This window comes from Prinia subflava, chromosome 1, assembly GCF_021018805.1.
Source record: "Prinia subflava isolate CZ2003 ecotype Zambia chromosome 1, Cam_Psub_1.2, whole genome shotgun sequence".
Taxonomy (NCBI): domain Eukaryota; kingdom Metazoa; phylum Chordata; class Aves; order Passeriformes; family Cisticolidae; genus Prinia; species Prinia subflava.
Window position 1 is genome coordinate 112,167,481 of NC_086247.1, and position 17,734 is coordinate 112,185,214.

General features: G+C 45.2%; 1 protein-coding gene across 1 annotated transcript in view; it reads left to right on the top strand.

Moving 5' to 3' along the window:
- The first annotated feature begins 1,637 nt into the window (after window positions 1-1,637).
- TRIM71 (tripartite motif containing 71) overlaps window positions 1,638-17,734 on the top strand; it is a 53,335-nt gene continuing 37,238 nt past the window's right edge. The window contains exon 1 of the mRNA XM_063420572.1: window positions 1,638-2,636. Within this exon, the coding sequence (XP_063276642.1) occupies window positions 1,755-2,636 (882 nt within the window). The 5' untranslated portion in view covers window positions 1,638-1,754. The remainder of the gene's footprint in view (window positions 2,637-17,734) is intronic.

The window sequence follows — 17,734 nt, forward strand, 5'->3', positions numbered from 1 at the left end:
CGGCCGCAGCGGGGCCGGAGCCAGCGCCGCCGCCAGCCCCGCGCCCCCCCGGGGCCGCCCTCCGCACCCCGCCCGGCGGGGAAGGCGCCCGGCGCGATGGCTCTCCCCGGATCCCACGCCGCCCGGGACGGTGCTGCCGCATCAGTGAGTAATTCCTGCTAATTCACCCCCCGGGGCCGGTGGGCTCCGGCTCGGCAGATCGCGGGGGAGGCGGGCGTTTTGGTTTTTGCTGCTTTCTCCCCGTCGCCCCCCCCCCCCCCCTTCTTCGTGTTTTATATTATTTTTGTTTTCTCAATAAAACACCACGCGAAAAGGCGAGATGACAAAGGAAATGTGATCCTAGGCGCTGCAGGGGCTCAGAGCGAGAGAGAACCGGAGAGGAGGAGGAGGAGGGGGCGAGCGTAGCGCTCTCGGATAGCATTGCACAGCGGCTCCAATTTGTGCGAGCGAATATAATACACCCCCCATGAATAATTCAGGGCAGCCGGCGGGGACCTGCCGCTGCTCCTCTGCCCGGCCGCCGCAGCCTCTGCGAGCCGCGCCGAGCCCGCGGCACTGACCGGCCGGGAGCAGCCGCCCGAGCCGCCGGGGACCGCGTGTGCCGGAGCTGCTGCGGGCTCGGCGCTGCCCTCCGCGGGAAGCCCCGCGTAAAGGAAGGCGTCCGGCGGGAGCCGGGACTCGGAGAGGCGAGAGAGGGGACTGCCCTTCTTGGCCGTCCTCGGAGCCCTTTTATTCTTCCCATCTCCTCCTCCGCGTCCCGCCAGCGTGAGTCTCTGCCGGTGGGGTGGGCACCAACGCCGCCCTCCATCCCCACCCCCCAGTCATGCGGTGGTGGAGCAGGCGTCGGCGGGGGAAGATTGGAGCCGGAGAAGTCTGCCTGGCCACTGTGTTTCAGTGCCTCTCTCTCTCCTAGAGCTGCTCTGGATTGCAAAAGTGGAGGGGGGAACTGAAACGAAATTTCCCCTTCCCCCCCGACAAGCACAGGTTTAAAGGAAAAGAGGAAAAAACCCAACGCCCCAAGAAGAAAGAGCGAAACTTGAGTTAAGCCCCTGCTGCCCCCCACCCGCCCGGCCGAGAGGGACTTGCACTGCCGCCCCGACCCGATTCTGCGGCCGTGGGAACCGGAGCCGAGCCCCGGAGGACGGAGTTCGGTCCCCGGTGGATGCGGCGGGGATCGGGCGGTCGGCGCCCATGCACTTTCCGTTTAGGAAGAGGACGAGTAACCAAACCACGTTGTCAAACTGCTGACCCGAGGGGGAGATGAGAAGACTGTGTGAGGTATTGACCGATCGGGGAATCGATACAATTTGTCTAATGCAACGGGGTATCGGGATTAAGTACGTGAGAGGGAAGAGAGGATCCATTTACTGAGGGAGAACGGGACAGCTACACCTTGATACCAAAAATACTCCCCCCTCCCCGCAGCAGCCAGCCCGGCAGCAGCGACGTACGAGGAGAGGACCCAGCTCCCTGCAGACCGCCGGATCGATGACACCGTATTTGCAAAACCGGCCCATCGATCCCACTTGGCAAAACGACTGATCGATGCCAGCTTGCTCGTAAGCTGCTTGCAGAACTACCTTCTCCCCGCGCCTCTGCTTTTCCGCCCACGCTTTTTTTTTTCTTTCTTTTTTTTTTCTTTTTTTTTTTTTTTTTTTTTTTTTTGTTGTTGTTGTTGTTGTTGTTGTTGAGGGAGGAGAGACACGTTTTTGCCGCTCCCCCCCCCCCACATCGGGGAGTCAGGCCCATCGCAAATGGCTTCGTTTCCCGAGTCCGACTTCCAAATCTGCCCGCTGTGCAAGGAGATGTGCGGCTCGCCGGCTCCCCTCTCGTCCAATTCCTCCACCTCCTCGTCCTCCTCGCAGACCTCCAGCTCCTCCGGGGGCGGCGGCGGCTCCTCCTGCGGGGGCCCGCCGCGGCGGCTCCACGTCCTGCCCTGCCTGCACGCCTTCTGCCGCCAGTGCCTGGAGGCGCAGCGGCACCCCGGCGCGGGGGACGCGCTCAAGCTGCGCTGCCCCATCTGCGACCAGAAGGTGGTGATCTCGGAGCCCTCGGGCATGGACGCGCTGCCCTCCTCCAACTTCCTCCTCAGCAACCTGCTGGACGTCGTCGTCGTGGCGGCCGCCGCCGACGAGCAGAAGAACGGCCGCGCCAGCGGGGCCGGCCCCGCCGCGGGGTCGGGCGGGGGCGGCGGCGGCAACAACCGGCACCACGGCCGCCCGCCGCCGGGGCCGTCCCGCGCCGCCGGCTCCTCGCCCGCCGCCGCCGCCTCGGCCGCGCCCTCCTCGACGTCGTCGTCGTCCTCCTCCTCGGGCGGCGGCGGCGGGTCGGCGGCGCTCCTGCTGCGGCGGCCCCACAGCCGGCAGGGCGAGCCCCGCTGCAGCTCCTGCGACGAGGGCAACGCCGCCAGCTCCCGCTGCCTCGACTGCCAGGAGCACCTGTGCGACAACTGCGTGCGGGCGCACCAGCGCGTCCGCCTCACCAAGGACCACTTCATCGAGCGCTTCGCCGCCGGCCCCGCCGCCACCGGCCCCGCCGCGCCGCTCGCCCTCAGCCCGCCCTACCCCGCCTCGCCGTACAACATCCTCTCCGTCTTCCCCGATCGGGCCAGCTACTGCCAGCACCACGACGACGAGGTGAGCGCGGTGCGCGGCAGGGAGGGAGGGAAGGGATGGCCGCGCTCCCGCCCCCGGCCGGCGCCAGAGGGCCCCCGCCCGCATCGCTCGCTGCCGGGGGCGGCGGGGACCGGCCGCGGCGCTGGGGACGGGGCAGGGCCGCCCCGCCGGCGGCCGGCGCGGAGCGCGGGAGCAGCTGGCACACCGGGGGAGGGCGTGCGGCGAGGCGGCGGCGTCCCGGGCGCGCCCCGCTCCCACCGGGCGCTGCTCCGCGCCGCCGCCCGGGAGGAGAAGGAGGAGGTGAGCCGGGGGCGCCCTCCGCGAAGTGCGGGGCATGCTTTCCCCGGGGGCGGCCAGCGGAGCCGGTGAGGGGTGTGCAGCGGGGTCTTTGGGCTGCTGCGGGCGCTGTGCCCCCTCAGAGGGAGCTCGTGGGGCGCGTACCGAGGGGTGGCGGGGCCGAGGAGATGCAAGAGAAGAAAGTTTGGGGCCCCCCCGAGCCCCAGTGCTAACTAAAACTGGTTTTTAGAGTCGGATTTGCAGAGGCGTGCTCGGTGTGTAACCCACCGGAGAAAGAAAAACGAATAAATAGGGAAGGAAGATAACTGTGTTGAGAAAAGGACACGGTTTTGATTATTTAATTATAAATAAATAAAAGGTAGTGAAAAAGTTAGCGGAGACACTCACACTTGTATATGCCAGTTACATCTACTGCTCTTAGTCTACATTTTGTCTGCTTCTGTGGTGGCAAACATCTACTGATGCAAGAACAGGAATTTGCTTTATGTGGTGTTAATTTAAAACGCTTTGGCTTTGCAAGTTTTGATTCTGGTGACCCTAAGTATTGTTTCACAGATCTTAAAAGAGGCAGTGGCTTCTTCAACATGTACTTGAAAGTGTCTTAAGTTTCACTGGGATTGTTTCTTGCTGTGATAGTTTGAAACTTGCTTTTTCTTTTGAAGCTGGAAAATGGCGATCTGCTGACTTTCCCCTTTTGCTCTGGGGGTCAGCGCGGGGGGATTTTGCTGGAATTTTCCAGTAACCGGTGTTGAAAGTAGTTTCCTCCCAGGATGAAGTTGGACAGCACAACAAGGGGCTTCAGGGAGAAACCTGCCTGAGGACAGGGGTAGTACAAGAGTTTCCTGTGGGATGCTTGCTTAACTGATACATGAAGGCATTTAGCCTAGGGAAATGTGGTGATGCCTTTGTCTTCAGTTTTCAGGGACTTTTTTTTGTCTCATCTAATGTTGCTATAGCTATGAAACAATTCTAAAAAGGTCTGGCATCTTGTGTTTCTTAAAGTTGTTAGAGGCAGAGGACAGGCCATATGAATTCAGTGGAAAAAGAAAGACCTTAAAATGACATTTGGGGGACATGAAGTGTGATTGAGAAACAATCAAGTTTTTAATAAAAAAAAGGCAGCCCAGAAGCTTTATGTCAACCGGGCTGCTTACAGCTTTTAGTGGTATCTCAGTATCTCCCTAAGAATGAGCTTTCTAAAATACTTGTGTAATACTGAATGCCAGACTGAAATGAGGCATGATGTTCTTAAGACACTAGAAAAAGTCATCTTTCTGCATTCAGTTTGGAATATAACTTTGATCTTGTGGTACAGACCAGAAAGCTTCTAGTTTGCGTTCTCAGTAGGATGAAGGTTATTTTTGAAGTGTGTAAAACGAAACAAATGAGGGCTTTTTGCCATAGGATAGAATTTCCAGCTTCTAATATAATGTATTCTTCATCACTTAGTAAAAGAGTAGTTGGGGTAGGAGCTCCAAGGTATTTTGAGGACTTGAAAGCTTAAATTGCAAAGGGAACAAGGATATTCTAGCCTTGCTTAAACTGTACGGCTTTTCTAGAAGTAACTTCTGAAAAAGCTTAATTTATTTTATGTAAATTTTACTTTAAACAGTGTGCTCTGAAAAGAGTACACCTCTTAAAGGATTTGGTTTGGGTGTTCTTGTGTCCTGTAGACCTAGAAATTGTTTTAAAACAACTGTTTTCAAGCCTTCAGCTCCTGTTGAGAAAGGCTTTTATTCTTCAAATTAATGATCTACTACTGCTCTTGATTAGTGCGTTTTGATGGCTCCTTAATTCGGGTGTGCCTGATCACTATTTGCAAGTATTTATTATTCACTCAAGGGGCATTGTTTGGGGGAGACTGTCTGTTGGGAACAGTTTGTCCTCTAAATCTTTATCACTTTGGCTAAAAATATGGGTGAGGTGTGTACTTTTTTTTCTGAGAAAGGATGGCTGCAAAACTGTGAGGGTTATTGCTTGTTTAAGAATGCTATTTACAGCCTCGTAAAAGGAACGAGAGTAGAAAGGCAGCCTTCCAGGAGAATACTTAGTGCATCACTTAAGCACTTTGTTTAGCTAATAGTGTAAAAACAAACCTAAAATGCAAGGCAGGAATGATAGTCTGAAACCTCAGTGTTAGTAGTTAGAAACTGGTTCTGCTCAGTATGTGAGAAAAGCTGGTGAGCAGGGTATTCCCTCAGAGTAATTCATGCAGGTAAGATTTGGGCATAAACAGATCTCGTCTGCAAGCTGCTGGAAGAGTACTTCTCTTAAACAGAGTTCTCTTTCCCCAGGACATACCCTCCTTACCCTGTCATAAGGAGTTTGACTCCATCTCCGGGGGTTTTCTGCACAAAAGTTGCTGGTTCCCTTATTTTGTACCTCCTTGCCTAGAACATGATACTCCAATCCTAATATTGCTACTCATTTATTACTTTACGTCCTGTTCCTCTCGTCTTTCCCCTCCTTCTGGGAATCACTGTCCCTTCCCCATAATTTTCCCTCATTCCACCTCCGTTTTGAGACTCCCTCGAGTGAGAAGGGAAATAGCACCGTGGGTGGTTACTTACTGGGTGTTCCAAGTCTCAAAACAAGACTACACATACACATTTGCCAGACAAGATCAGTGTAGTTGCTCATCCTCTTAATGCAGGGAAATGCGGATTTCAGCTCTTAACTGGGCTGTCTGGTGTGGTCTCTTTTTGGTCGAGATGATTCTGGTCTCAGTTGAGCTGCTGACTCCTCTTGTGTGCTATAAGTATGTAACAGTCTCAGAAACAGAAAATGTTGACTGTTCCAGCACTGGTGAACATAAAAGAGAATGGAACCCTGAACACTGCTTTCAGGGTGGCAGTGCCTGCAGATACTACAGTGGTGTATGAAAGAAAGTGAATAAAACTGTTGTGGGGTAAGGGGGAAACAAAAGCCAATTCTTTGTCATAAGAGCTATTGTTGAAATCCAGTCTGGTGATTTACTACTGGGAACCTCACTGTCTCATGTTATCATGGCAGCAGGGGAAATGCTTAAAAGTCTTACCCATAATTAAATCAAACATCCTACCTGGTATGTCAATATGTTCTTGATTGTTTCATCTCTGAGTGAAAGAACACCTCTGTTTTTCTTTTCTTGGAAGTATTAATAGGCTGTAAACTAAACCATGGTCTTAGAAAATGTGGGAACAGCTGTAGGACACTTGGCTTGTATTGATAAACTATCTGGATTCAAGTGAGTTTGTAGAAAGTTGAAAATGCCACAAGTTGCAAATTAAATATTGGGGTTTCATTTATGTCAGAGGCTCGGGTCCTTGTGTGTTTTAATATACCAATTCACGATAACAGTGGCAGATGGTCAAAACATTCAATAGCAGACTTCAACACTTTCTAGGGAGAGTGTGGAGCTGCCAAATTCAGTCAGCTTAATGGTGTGTGACCCTTCCAGTTCTCATTGCTCTACATATTCCATTTGAGAAGTGGTTTGTGGGCTACCAAGACATACAAGACAAAACCCTTTAGCACCACAGCTCCCTCCATTGAAAGAAGGGATTTTAAAGCTCTTTCCCTCCTTGCCCCTAGACACACTATTCCTTCCTTTTCCTTGCATCAAGTCTATCTTTGGTCAGGTTCTTAACTGATCAGATTAATTTATAAACTTCTAAGTTTTTTGCCGTATCAGTGAGTTGCAATGGTTCATGGGGTACTGGAGCATGTAGACAGCACTTGGTAAAATCAGATTGCTATGTTCAATCCTGGGGTTGCATGTATTCCTGGATTTCTTATCTTTTTAGATTACAAATAAAATGCATTCCTTCTTATTGTTTTACAGATTGTGAAAGATGGGATTTTTGGAGGATTGTGCATGTATAGGGGAAAGCATTTAACTGCATAGCTGTCAGCTGAACTGAAAGCTATTTGCCTGGTACCTTGGCTAAATTTGCTGATTGAATTTATGTCTAAGCTGCTCTAATGTAGGGTAAAGCTGTGGTTTCACAACAGGGCACAAGCTGTCTTAAAATGTCATGGCTACTCAGAGAATAGGGGGTCTCACTTCCTTCTCTGTTCTCGCCAGGCTTGTCTGTGCACACTCAGGAGATGCTCCTGTGAGCCAGTTTCACTCACTCAACATTACAGAAAACTTTTCCCCTTTTGCTAGCACTGGTATAAGTTTATTTTAATTGCAAGCTGAACTGGTATGAGGGGAAAGGAGGAAAGTGTGGTTAGACAGGAATGGTAGGTTAAAGGTGGTTGCTTTTGTGTAATGGTTTTCCATGCTGCCGAATGCTGAGCTTTGCTCCGTGGTGCTCCCAACACATCTCATCAAAGCCATTGGCTGTTGCAGAGAGAGTATGCCCGAGTTCCAGCTCGGCATCTCTTGTTCAAGGGTCATTTATAAGGAGCTGCAGTGTGTAGTACAGGCTCTTGCTGGTTCTCTTTGTAATGATTAAGGCCTTTGCTGCCTAACAAAATGATTAAGACTTTTAGGAGCGCATCCTGAGGCAGTGGTCTTAAAATGCGACGGTTTGTGTTGCTGGTGTTGTGACTGCTGGAGCTTCATCTTAAAAGAAAAATGTGCACATGAGCTAGAGAAATTCATACTTCCAGTGTATGTAAGAAGCTACATTTTGTTCTTTGTACTCGTGCAGCCTTCATTTATCATACTTACTGTGTCTTTTCTCATCTGATATCAAATGCACATACAGGTGTCCATCTAAAGATAATGCTTCAGATTAGAATACTGGCAGTTGTTCTTTCCTTTTTAACCTTTTCCTGATGAAGAAAGCAGGGTAATGAGTTATTTTGTTCATATGTGATTTATGGAATGTGGGTTTAACATCCTTAGGATGATAAGGGGTGGGAATAATCTTTTTTCCACAATATTTTTTCACTTACAGATACTGTTCAGCTATCAGGTGTTAAACCTCTGGTATTACTCTGCCTGACCTTCCCTTTAGATGCCTCTTCCCCATCACATCTTTAGCTCCTGGCTCTTCCCTGCGTGCAGAAGTCTTTTCATTTTCATTCTCTTTAGTAAGAGAATTAAAACTTTGGGTTTTAAACAGCTTTAATACCATACTGGACAGAATCCAAACCCTCCTGCTTTGCAGTGACTGGTGTTGAAATCTGCTCACCATTTCAGGGTAAATAGAGCAAAGTTGTCAGGTTTTTCTCTTGGTGATAATATGATATTGTTACACTACTGGCTTAATTAAACATGACTTCAGTTTCCAGTGAGTAAAAATTGGAAGACGCATAAATGCCTTGGGTATTCAGGCAACTTTCATGGATCGTTTTTACTCTGAGCATGTCTTTGAAAACCCAAGAGTATTGCTGTGTGTAAGGGTATTAATGCTTGCAGGCTGCAGCACGGACCTCTGAGGTTACAGTGACTTTTCTTGAGAACATACAACTGGAGATGTGCATACAGTTAATAGGCATGAAGCTAGACTACTGTATGCCTGCAATTTTTTTTAAATACAAGTTTGTTAGAACTGATGCCTTGAAGTGTATCTTGTAACTGGGAGAGGTCTACCTGAACTTTTGCTTTAATTTAGTGATGAAGTCTTGCATCATGTGTAGCAGTTTCTCCTTTCAGCTAAATCTTCAGAGTGTGTAAACACACTTGCTAGACCATGCTTCCTTAAAGGAAAACTACTTAGTTCCTCTGTTTTAAAGTCAAGGAGGTATCATTCCTCTTCCAATACTGTCCTGACCCAGTCTTTTCCTAGTTTTCCTCCCATACTCCCTTCCTTCCTGCAAAGCTGTTGGTGTCTTTCCATCAGACAAAGAATCACGATGTGTTGAGAGCACGGATCTTAAGCTGCATGAACAATGCACTGAATGCAAGGCTAATGTTACCACAGATAAGATTTCACAGAAGGGGTTTATCATCCTCAGCTGTAATCCACTTTCAGTAGAGCAGTTACAAATAAAATCTTGGATCATAATTATCTAGTACATCATTTTTACTAATGCTTTTAACCTAATATTCCAAGTCTTTAATTGAAGTGTAGAAATACTGGATGGGAATGGGACTGGCTACTGCTTGGCAATCCAAGTATTGGTTAATGTAATGAATGGATGTCCCTGATCCTAAAATATATTAGGCATATTGACTTTGTTTCAGCTTTAGTCTCCTCATGGGCTCAGCTGCAGCTCCTTCCATGGCTTGTTTTCTTCTTTTCCTGGCTGCGCTTGAAGGAGAACTCTGTGGATGGGATGGGTTTAGTCCTCCTAACAAATAAGGCTTGTGCTTCCAAATCAAGTCACAGAAATGGAACAAAAACATGTTAAGGAATGGGAGCAATAGTATCTTCCAACTTCTACCTTGAACAAGTAGTACAAGAACTTCTTTACTACGTAATGTCACCTCAGACATTATTTTATCTTTTCTCTTTGGTCTACCATTTTAAAGAAGAGAAATTGCACGTGGCTAAGACAGTACTGTGCTTCTTTTCTTGAATTCTTTTAATTCTCAGCTTCTTGTTTCTTTCTCTGCTATCAACCTTCAACAAAATAAATTATTTTCAGTTAGAGTCCATAGCTGCTGATCTTTATTTAGCAACTAAAAATGTTGGCCAGCTTTGAATGCTCTAGTTGTATAGCATAGTATGAAAAGGAATAAAACCCAGTACCCACGGATGAGGCTCATGAATATATGTTCTGTGTTGTTCAGGCATCTCAGATATGTGTGCAATACTGGCACAAGAATTAATTCATAGTTACGTGTTCAGCTCTAAGAAATAAGAGCTCCATTCCTGTTATTTCACTTCAGTGTGTAATATGCATTGCTAAAACCCCAGATGGTGAACTTGTTGTATGGAATGATGACTAGTTAGCAGTTTCCTTCATATGTGGTTGAAATATTTTTGAAGTGACTAAGACTTGAACTGGAAACTTCAAATGCTGATCGTTTTATGGTTCTGTATGCTTTGTGCTGTGTGCCTCTGCACTGGTGCTGACTTGGAGAAAATGGATTACCTTCCAGCAGCAGGGAGGCAACTTGAGGCAAGTGCTAAACTTGTTGGACTGGCAATGGCTTCGAGTCACTTTTGAGAGCTGAGTACTTAAAATTCTGGGGATTGTGAGATATGCCTTGAATGCTACAGAGAAAATTACCTCGACTGAATAAACATGTGAATTGTCTTTAAACTCATTTCTGAAGTAGACAGATTAACCCAACCAAAGGTGACTGCTGTCACCTCAGCAGCTATGTTTTACTCCTGTTTGTTACTACAGTATTATCTCTCCTAAGATCACACAAGCAATCACCAAGGCTGCTCTCACACCAGTGCTTTCCAGGGATGTGAGAACAGCAAATGCTTGAATCTGTGTTGTGGGGGAGAAGGGTGCTTTAGTGAGCTAAAGGTAATAGCTGAATTTGAGTTGCATCATTTTCCCTGTAATTTTTCCCTCTAATTTTGGTTAGTCTCCAGCATAACCAAAATATTTAAAGATGTTCTGTGAAGTTTGCTAAACCCGATCTTTTTCAATTGGTTGCTTGTATTACATGTTCACCCCATATATTTTGTGGATAGCCAATGTTGTTATAAACTACCATCTACTGTAAATATTTCCTTTTGCTAGCCATGGTATTGTGACTGTGCAGAACTATCAAATGCTGTGTTTGGCTGGATTAAAAGGCCGGCAGGGACCTGAAATTTAGCAATCAAACTTCAGTGTGATCCTCAGATGGTTGTGCTGGAGCTTGTTGCTGTAACTTCCCCATATCCCATGTTGTCTTGGGTTTTGTGGTTCTGTTTGGATGTCTGGGTACTTGCTGTCCAGAGTGGCTGGCATATGCTAAAAACTAATGTTATCCAGCCTTTTGTTCAGCTGCTTCTCCTTAACAAAAGACAAACTATTATTTAGAGTAAAATGTCAGCTATCAAACTTCAAATCCTCCTCTTTTCCCTCCCCTTTCACTTCAGTGATTCGTTTTACTCAGCTATTCACACTGTCAGACACTTAAGTGTACAAAATAAAAATCCCTAGCCTTAAATATTGGGTATGAGCAAAGTTTGAGAACTGTCTACATTATGGATGTCCTTAAACTTTGTAATCCAACCTAGTGCTGCACCAGGGGCTAGGGAAATGCTGTTCTGTCGAGGCTGGTGGTGTGGAGCACCAGTGAGTGAGTCAGTACTGGTTGCCTGACAAGGTTACTCATTGCTGGCCTTCTGTAACCTTGAATAGTGCCATGTCAGGGGGTCGAGGGTGTAAGGGAGAGCCATCAGGTAGCTCCTGGGGTCTCGCTGCTGCTGTGTCTTGCTGTGCTTTGGAAGGCAACTGTATAGTTCCAGGATGTTTTAGTGAGTGCATGTGTATGTGAGGCAGAGTGGGTCTGCTACTTTGAGGAAGAACTTTCTTAGAGCATAGAAAGAAGAAGCAGCATGCCTCCAAGCCTTCATTTTTTTCCCTTTAAAAGCAGTGCTGGTAAAGGGTTAAATTCCAGCCCCCTGCAGCACACCCCGCCCCCACCGCTATATATGGTGTGCCCAAAGGCATTGGAGATTTAATACATTGAAGTTGGAGCGTGAAGGGGGTCTGCAGCCTGCTAGACAAAGTCACTCAAATTTCAAGAATACTTGATCCATACAAGGATGTTACTTGAGAAAGGCATGGCTTCTCTCTTAAGAAACCGGTTGCCGAATGAGTGGGCTGAGTGTCCCAAACACAGCTTTTGTGGCTAGATGAGCAAATTGGAAACCAGATTTTCTTTCATTGATGACTGACTGATCAGCAAGCTAGCTAAAGCTGTTGTGAGAACCCAGCAGCCTCCCTTCTGAGAAGTGGTTATTTGTAGGGGAAAATAAAAATTGTTGTTTCTCCCACTGAAGTGCTTGGAAGTCGTGGACACTATTGTGCAGATAATGATACAAGAGAACTTGGTTGAATTGACTGAATACCAGACTGAAATAGTGGAAAATAATTTTCCCTGGTTAGTTACCGTAGAAGTGCCTACGGTGTTGCAGTTGTCCCAATAGGATGTATTTGGTGTCAATTTCTGTTAAAGGCTTCTAAACGAATGGGCAAATATTGGATGGGAAGAAAGGAGGGACAGATTATGGAAGAAAAAAAGAAAAACAAAACCAAAATTACCACAATGAAGAAATTGGTACTGGAAAGATCAGGCAGTGGTCTGGAGTGGATTCTACCCTGAAAGAGATAACCAAACAAGCAACAATAACAAAATATTAGGGAATTGGAAAGGATGAGGTACAAAAGAATTCCTAGAACACTGAGGTCCCAGTCTTTCTACTGTTGCTCTTGTACGTACTAAAACAGAAATGGGGGTAAGATTTAATACTCTCCTTGCTTTTTCCCCTCTTGTACTTAACACAATTGTCAGTGAGGGGGTGGATGTAGCCATCCCTGCCTCTCCCCGATATCATGGAAGCATTGATAAGATTAGAATTAAGAATTGGATTTGAGTTATAAATAGTGGCTGTCGACAGAGATCCCAAAGGTAACAACATGCCCTCTTAGTGTGAATGTGCTGTCTTCTGTCTCTATTCCAGACAGCATGTATTTTAATTGACAATATTCTATGGTAGCTCCCATGCTCTTCTAGCCTTACTAACTTTTAAGGGCTCTGAGCCTGTTGCTAGATAACTAATGTATGGCCCCTTAGCTTTCTGTTGCTGAAGCATGGCTCCCTTACTTGAATTACCCTGCGTGGTGGTTGGTGGGATGGTTCACAGGGAGCTTCATAGTGGGCAGTCTAAGCAGGCTGGGCTGAGTGGAAGCAAAGACTGAAGTGTCTTGAGCTGACTTTTTCTGCGTAGCTGGCAATTTGCTGGAGGGCTGTCCCCTCCAAACCTCCAGCCGCTCCTGAGGTGCACTTTCTCTGTTTGTATGCACTTCCTAATGCACACAATTTGATAAACCTACGTTTTAGACAATTGTGAGTTGTCAAAGCAAGCATGACTTTTTCTTCATGTTATTGCTTTCCTGGCAAAGGTGGAATAATCCCACCTTTGCATTTTGTCAAAAGTAGTTCATTAAGTGCCTCTGAATCTGAACTGTTCCTCAGGAGCAGCTGTGTGAAGTTGGCCTAATTTCTTTGTCTCTTACCAAAACAAGTGGAAAGCCTCCAAGGCAGTGTTCTGCTGAACCTGGTGGGGTACATGTGGGCCCCTCATTCTAAGTGGCTTGTTCTTCAAATAATATTCCAGGGAGCAGTTGTACGCCTTGATGCTGTTACATACTGATACATGGTTAGTGCATGTTGGTACCTTGTAGTAACAATTAAAATTCTTTATCATTTAGGAAGCTAGGTCTTCTAGACAACTACTAGAGAGATTTTTGCTGGAAGTTCTGAAGCACTGCAGTTATAATTAACATAATGTGTGCATTTCATTTCCCCTTGTAGGAGGCTTTGGCATTGCCTTGGATATGGGTAAGGTCAGCATGTCTTCGCAAAGACTGGAGTAGTTGGATTCTGTGGCTGGCCACTTGAGCTTGTAGTGGCATACTTGGGCTTGGCTTAGATCCAGAGGCTCTTCTTTCACTGGAACACTTCTGTGTCAGTCCTGTCGTTTCCTTTCCTATGCCTCTGAGCCAGTGACGGGAGTTAAAGTAGTACGTGATTACTGATAGTCTTTACTAGTGCTCCTATCTTGGTCTCTTGGCAACGATGCCAAAAAACTTCATACGCTGTGAGAACAAATAGGAGAACCGTAATTTAAAAGTGCAGGTGTTAACATGAGCTTACTTTCATGAACTGCAACAAGAAAAAAAAAAAAAACAACTTGAGCCACTTTTTAGCTAATAGTTTTGTATCTCAGTCCTTACCAATTAACAAATGCAAGCAATTAACTTACATTTTTATTCAGAGAGCACCATCATTTTTAGAGTGTAGAAGTTATTCAGGGTGTTAAACTACTTACAGCTTTATTTTAATTGGTTTCCAATTTGCTTGTTTAGCTGCAAAGACTTTTTGAGGAGTTACTCAGCTGCCTCATTTGGCAACCAGTTATAGACGGAAATCATGCCTTTCAATTAACATCCTTGTAAATACAATTCATAGCATTTTTATTCTGTATATGATATAACTTCTGACACCTGTTCTTAATGCCAGCCTATGCCATTCAGCAGAGAATAGGGGCTGCTAAGGAGCTTCAGGTGAAGCACCTCAATGGTGTGGACCAAAGATATATCGAAGTCCCTTTTTCTTGTCCAAACCCTTTCATCTTATTTCCTTCCCCAACTTCTGCCTTAAACTTTGAAAAGGAAATTGAATAACATGGATGCTTTGAATAAATTTTTGGTGAAAGCCATAGTTGTGCATTTCATTATAAAGCATTCTTGTGACTAAGCATCTCACTTTTAAAATGTCGTGTTTTTTGGTAGTGCAAGTCACTGTGTAAACATGAAACAAGTGTTCATTCCTCTCAGCTGTTCAGTAATACACTTTCTGTTGCCATTCATTTGTCATAATTATATATTTGTCAGTGTATGCATTTGAACATAATTTTTATATAGTATTTATGAGGGTTTGGCTAGCATAGTAAGACCAACTTATTTTCTCCTAAATGAAAGATAAATCTTGACAGTTAATCAATCTAGGAATAATGTATTGAACCAGTACACAGAACTGCTGTTTTGTCTTCACCAATGTTCAATACAGCTGTTTCAGAAAAAAAAAGGGAAAGCTGTTTAGTATGTATTTTAGAGTAACTGGTCTACGGTGTGTCCTTCCACTTAAATTTTTAAATTATCATGGGGAAGCATTGATGATGTCCTGTCGTACGTTGTTTTAATATTAGTTATCTAATATAAGCAACAGGAAAAAATCATGGTCTCAACTGAAAAGACCATACAGTGCATGAAATTCAATATGATCTTGTCTACAGGAAAACACAGTATTTTTATCGATGTGTTAATTGTTTGAATTTTAAATTCCTTTTAACACCATCCTAGGAGGAAGCATGAAGCACTTGTCACCAGTTAGGGGATAGATTGGAAAGATGAAGTGTTACAAATCAAAACAAAGACCAAAATAATAATATTTTATAAAAATGATACCTCCCAGCTGAGATTACTGTATGCTATGTGCTGTCAGCAGGTGAGAGACTCACTGACGTGGAATGCCATCTTGGAAATTTTGTTTGTTTCATCCAGTTATTCCTCAGCATATGAGAACAGTGTTAACCTCATGGCATAATTCAGGTACATTTGTATATGGCTTATCTGGGCATGGAAATCAGACAAGCTATTTGGGATAATGCTAACGTCTCTCATTATAACTCTGTCCTAATTGTCAGCTTCTTGCAGTTTATTCCTCCCTTTAAGAACAATTTTCTCATTATATGTAGTGGTGTATGATTTTGCTCCAAATCTTGCTGGTATGAATTTTCCTTAAGCTGTGTGTAAAGAAATAGTTGACACCCGTGTTAGTGGATTCAGATTTTGGATGCAGATGGGCAATTTTCCATTTGGCTCCCCTGGCAGAGATACTTTGACAGACAGCTATGTAGTCCCTTGCTGAAGGAGGGAGGTAGTAAGGGAAGGTAATCCAAGGTGACTGACACAGCTCCAAATCTACTAACTTGCTTTGGATACACATATTCTAATAAGAAATAGCACAAGTTTTTGAGCAGTATGATGTGAAATGATATAAAATGCTATGCATAGTATCTAAGAAAGGAAACGCCTCCTCAGAAACCCCTGTCCAGCCCAGGAAAACTGTTGCTAGTCATTCACTAGGAACAAATGGCTGTTGTTGGAAGATACTTTCCTAGATCAGAAAGAGTCAGAATGTCATGGTGTGTGGGTTATTTTTCCCCATTTCATGTGTCTGTTTTTCTCCAGGCAGGGGAGACATTCCTGCCAAATGTGTGCCATCCCTCTTTTTCTGCTACAGCTAGGTGGAAATGCTTTCAGAATGAAAGATCTTTGTAAATGAAGAGTTTTAACAAACAAAAAGAAACAAAACCAGCCAAAACAAATTCTCAAAACACCCAACTCTTATGTGGTCAGAGAAGCCACTTCTTGGAGTAAGCTGCCTTGTTTCATGTTTGATCCCATATGAAGTTACGGAGGGAAACCATTCCTCGAGTGCTTTTGTTAAATAAAGCTGTTGCCATGAATTAAGCAACACTGCCCTGGAATGTTTCTGATCATGGTCTTGCAGAGCTTGTGACCTTTGCACTGAACATGTGAACTGAAACTTCATCTTCCAGTGTTCAATAACCATGTTAAAAATTCAGAGGTGAGGCAGTCTTGGGATTTCCTTAGGCTAGCTTAAATGCCAAGTGAAATTTAAGTACTGATTTATACAGTTACTCTTCCTTTTCTTTTTTTTTTCTTTTTTTTTTTTTTTTTTTTGTGCTAAGTCTAAGCTACAGTTTGTATTAGAAATCTGAAAATTCTTTATCAATTAAAAAGACCTCCATAATTGCCATAAAGCACTATAATATTGCCATCTTCTTGTCTAGATGCATTCAATTACCCTTAATTAGAATGTTTGTAGTAATATACTATTACTGCTTCTTAGGGCAATCGCTTTGACCAGGAGCTGGTTGTAGTGCCTGCAGAGGATATTCAGTTTTAAGTGGGCTGCAGTTGAAAGGGGGAGAGAAGCAGTTTAAAAACTGTACCTCTTGCAGTCCATCACTTTGATGCCACTGGACTTCCTACCCAAATAGAATGCTTTTAGCAATTAGCCTTTTTCCGGTTTACCGGATAGGAACACTGCCACCTCTTGGCTACTCACCATCCTGACCTTTCTGAACAACTTCGTTGTTTCTTGAGTTGTTTTCTGCTGCAGTGTTTCTGAATAATTAGGTGGTGGTGTAGTGAAAACCTTAATATACCATTTTGTAGACTTGAGGTTTTGTATGGAGATCCTAATTATTGTGGATTCTACCCCGGCAGAAGAGAAAGATGGAGTATATCTTGGTCAAGTGATTTTCAACTCTGTCCCACTGCAGTATGCATCCCTTAAAAATATACTAAGTTAAGATGGACTTCTGCCCTCACTAGATTAGCTGACCACCTAATTCAGCAACAGTGCTGGCATCTGAAAGTAATGTCTGGTGCAAAAGGGATTCAGCCTTTATGCCATTGAAAGGGAATTGACAAATTATTTTCTACTGATCTTTATTTGATTTTGGTCAAAGTTGTGTTATCAAATGCTGAACTCTACAGCTGGGGGAAAAAAAGGCTGTGTTAGGTTCTGGCAATGTTTCTAATATCAGTTTTAGCAAAGTGACTTGAGACGTAGTTTAAAATGTTGCAGCTTCAGGATTCCCTATATTGTGGGGGGTTATAATAGTTAGACCTTAATTCCAGAACACTTCCCAATTAGGAGGGAAGTTATGCTTCTACCCAAAAGCCTTTTCTTGCTGTAAGCAGCTTTGTCATTTTCTGTAAACATCCAGTGTTTTGTTGGCCACGTTTGCCTGGTTATGCAGTGAATTTAATTCTCAAGAATATGCAGAGAAGGGTGACTTCTTCAGCCCAGTTAACCTGCCACAAACGAACTGAGCCTTGAGGAACACCCCTAATGCTGCCTTTCACTCTGACAAGCCAGTCCGATGAGTGCTGGGAAGAACTGCTTAAACCTGCCCATGTGAGAGAGAACTCTGGTGTGCCACTTCTCAGAGGACTTTACCCGTAGAAAATTCTGGTGCAAAGCAGTGACACCCATAGCCCAAAGGGCTGTAATATCAGTTAGTGCAATCTCCACCTCAAGCAGTGGGTTTTAATGGAATGTAGGAACTCGAGAGAGAGACAAGGTGCTTACACAACATGAGAGGACTTCAGTGGTTGAGTGGGAGTATCAGGATGCTAACAACATCCTGACTCCTATATTAGCAACT